The 3,945-nt window shown below is 42.7% G+C and overlaps 1 protein-coding gene across 1 annotated transcript; it reads left to right on the forward strand.

The window, feature by feature from the left end:
* Positions 1-299: 299 nt before the first annotated feature.
* On the forward strand, positions 300-3,391 carry LOC123042355 (uncharacterized). Its single transcript, XM_044464827.1, has 3 exons — positions 300-1,157; positions 2,266-2,507; positions 2,583-3,391. Exons 1-3 carry the CDS (start codon positions 461-463, stop codon positions 3,252-3,254), a joined length of 1,611 nt encoding a protein of 536 aa, XP_044320762.1. The 5' UTR covers positions 300-460; the 3' UTR covers positions 3,255-3,391.
* Positions 3,392-3,945: the final 554 nt, after the last annotated feature.

The following is a 3,945-nucleotide window of genomic DNA, read 5'->3' on the forward strand; positions in this document are numbered from 1 at the left end:
TTGGGTTTTACAAAGCTGACATGACAGATTGTTTAATTTGGTGCGATTTTTGTGAAAACTGTCACCGTGCGATCCAAATCTGATGACTCTAGGTGTGTTCGCTTTGATTTCACCCAGCGAGTGTTAGCCAAATAACTTTTCCACAAAAGATAGATTAAGGCGAGAGGCGACCAAACGGGAATATATAGTAGTTTAAAAGGTGGGAAACGGACTTATCTTCGCCAAAGAGGCGGTCTCGGTCCCGGTGTTGTAGGCTGGCTCTGAGGTGAGGTGCGTCTCGAGTTCTAGATCTACTGGGCGGGGCTGAGCCTGAGAGACAGCCATATAATAGGCACTCGGCCGTCTGAACCGTATCTAGAAAACCATAGGTTTTGCCTTTGCCTTCCCTTTCCCCTAAAAAAAAGAGCGGCGGTGGCTGCGGCGGCGGCTTTGTGGAGAAGAAAGGAGGACGGACGGTGAGATGGCGACCGCAGGGATTTCCGAGGCAAGCAGTGGCGAGTATTCCTGCTTAAGAGAGGAGCTCTATGAGGCTGCAATCTTCGTGCTTGAGAGTATACGCCGGATCCATGACGGGGAGAACTCGGCGGATCACGATAATCTGTTGGACTTGAAATCGGATATGCTCCAGTTGTTGCAAAAGATCACCCGTCTTGCCGATTCTGAGACTCAGAAGATGGAAGGGTCTGAAGCAAAGGGCATAATCCGGCCAGCGAGAGTCGGCGACGAGGGCAAATTGGTGCTGATGAAGAGCAATATTGGCGGCGGTGGCAGCTTCAACTATGGTGTACTCGCGGGGCAGTTCGATGACATGTGGGACGACATGAGCAAGCTAGCCTCAACAGAATCGAAATTTCTAGCGATATGCATGTTTTCCTGTGAGTCCTTCGTACGCTACTGCTCCACATTGAAGTTCATCTCTGCAGTTATCAACAGGCTTGGTAATTGGGTGCCAGAATTGTCAGTGGCAATGAAATCTATAAAGGAAGATGTCCCCAAAGAGGCGGGGGCTGTGGATGTGGATGAAGATGGGGATGTGGATGAGGATGGAGATGTGGACGAGTATGAGGAGGAGAAGAAGGCCGAGGAGTATTATTTCGCTGCCCATCGTAGATGCTGGGAACGTATATACAGCAAGGGTCGCAGCTTTGAAGACCCAAGTGAGTAAACATGCATGTGTGCTAGGGATACTTCAGTTAGTTTGCTCTTCTTTTTCTACCTAGTACAAGTAAGGTACAAGTGCATTGGGTAGGAATTATATATAGGCAAAATTGTATTTATTAATGTTGTCTGTGGGAACTTGTTAAGGTTCGTTAAGGTTTTAAGTTTTTAACTGTTTAACATCTCAAAAAATATGGAACAAATACTGGAACATCATTCCAATGATATCCAGTACAAGGATTGGGAAAATAAGACTCTTTGCTTCCTCTTCGGTAAAAAAAGAACATTTCAGCTTGCTGCAACATGTATAGGAACTCAACCATTTGTTTATTTTGTGCAGGGCACATAAAATCGTATTTTTCCATTGCGTCGTTAGATCATCTTACATTATAGCCCTATTGTTATAGTATTTTTTTTCCTTCTACAATGTCGATACCTTAAATGAGTTCCATGGTAACTATTGATAGTAAATTCTCTCTTTATATATGTGTGTGTGTGCATGACGTAAATGTAGATTTAATTCTCGTAGTTCATTTGCATGTGGTATAATGATACACGAAACTCATATGAAACCAGATAACACCCAACATATTGCTGCGAGAATTTATAGCAATGAAATTATTGAAAATAAAATTAGAATATTTTGAAAATAAGTCTCGCCATATGAATGGTAGAAAACTTAGGTAAATGGAGGGTACATATGAGAATAATACTGGGCCGCATTCTCGTCATATGAACGGTAGATAACCTAGAGGTAAATGGAGGGTGGATACATGTTTCCCTTTTGACATTCAAATTCAATTATTTGTTGCTGAAAATAGAAAATAGAAAATGTTGATGTAGAGTAAAATATTGATGCCTGCTAGCGATACTTAAGTTAGTTTTCTTTTCTTCTTGTACTTGCTGCATATCTCAAGCAAGCTAATCCGTCCTGTAAGTGTAGCGATTTACTTGTTATGTTACCTTTTTGATTAATCTTTGTTCTTTTTTTTGAACAGTAATCTTTGTTCTTGTTAATGTAACAAACTTGAATGGACTGTAAAAGTAACCTGTGAGCTCTTAAGTTAGTTCACGTTAGATTTCTAATACATACTTGGTTGTGTGCAGCAATATTCAGCTCCATGCACTTCACCCACTACATGCCAGGCCACTCTGGCCAAACCCCAATGGGTGCTAGATTCTTGAGGACCATGCAGATCTACTCCATCAATGTCACAGAAACCAAAGGCTTCGCCCTCGAGTGGCCTCTGGAGGTATACGGCGTGGTCGCTGCCCGAGACATGGTGGACTACCGTCGCAACCTTCTCTTCCTTCGCACTAGGGATGACTGCCAAATCCTCACGAAAGAGGTACGCAATGGTACTTTCATGTTCTTCTATTTTTTACTGCCTGCAGCCTTGTTGACAAGCTAATAATACTTGCAGAATCCCTTTTTGCAATTGACTGGCCCGTCTCGTGCAATTATGTCTGGGGACACTGTTACTATTGAAGCTGATCTAAAGCTAAAGGGCACAGTAAGGTCCAAAGATAGAGTACTGATCAGTAAAGCCTTCCCTTCTCATGGTGATAATTATGGTGATCGCCGTGATACACTTCTCCTCGAGGGCCTTTGCACACTAGAGTTACAGTGTCAGCATCTTGAACAATCAGTCCAAGCCACTATCCTCAGTGTCAGCGTAGTACACGGCTCATTGCCTTGTGAAAATGGCATTGTTTGTTATGCACTTCTTGAAGACAAAACTGAAGTCATTTCGCTGCTTGATTCGCAAGCTGGAAAAATGCCCATTGATGAAGAGGGTAATCTAGAGCTGTCAAGGCAAGTTGTTTCTGTAAAATCAATGGGAAGGCTTACCATTTTTATAAAGGCCTTGTCAGCATGTGGAGAAATCATTGGAAGTGTTGCCTTCATACCCAAATCCAGCAACGTGAGTCAAGAAAGCTGTTCCATTGGTGGATGTGAAGTGGAGATAACTGTTGCTTGGTCCCTTCTTGTTGAAAACCAGCATGTTATAGAGCTGAAGGGATCTGCAGACCCTTACGAACATGAATTAAATCCATGTACTCCTCGGATGAAACTCGAGGAAGACGCTTTTTGAAGATGGGTTAGCATGTTCACTTGGTGAAAATTAAGTCATGCATCTGATGTGAACTACACACTTTGTCCCTTCAGTTAACTTATCTGCTACTTATATTATATTTTTGTAATGTTTCATCGTGAACTTTTGCGGTACTTGTTCCTGTCTAGCGTATTATATATACATATATACAGTACGATACTGCTGTTATGTCTTAAGCTAGTTATGTCTACTTTGGCATTTTCAGCTTATTGATGGACTTTGCATTTGTTGTTTGGATAGCTGTTGATTTGTCCGTGGATCTGGACATAGACGAGCTTTGTGTTTTTGTTCTTGCTGATTTTCTATTAGAAAAACACCATACTCCCTCTGATACATAATAAGTGTCGTGGTTATAGTTATAATTTGAACTAATCTATGAAACTTGTTATGATGAATCGGAGGGGCTTCAACTTAGCAACAAGGGGATCATGAAGTGTGCCGGTGCGAAAGCAGCGACGTTGGTCGTTGTGGACGGAGGGGGCAGGTGTGAAGATCGCAGCTGATCTGTGTGGCCGAACGGCATGTGCCCTAGTTTAGGTATCCTTTTCTTTTCTTTTTGCGTGGAAGGGGATTCTATTTAGGCGACTGATAGGCGCCGGTGCACCGGCCGAAACTTTCGGCCGGTCCAACATGGGCCCTTGATTTTTTTAATATACAGCGGTCAGATCTC

The sequence above is a fragment of the Triticum aestivum genome, chromosome 2B, assembly GCF_018294505.1.
Source record: "Triticum aestivum cultivar Chinese Spring chromosome 2B, IWGSC CS RefSeq v2.1, whole genome shotgun sequence".
Taxonomy (NCBI): domain Eukaryota; kingdom Viridiplantae; phylum Streptophyta; class Magnoliopsida; order Poales; family Poaceae; genus Triticum; species Triticum aestivum.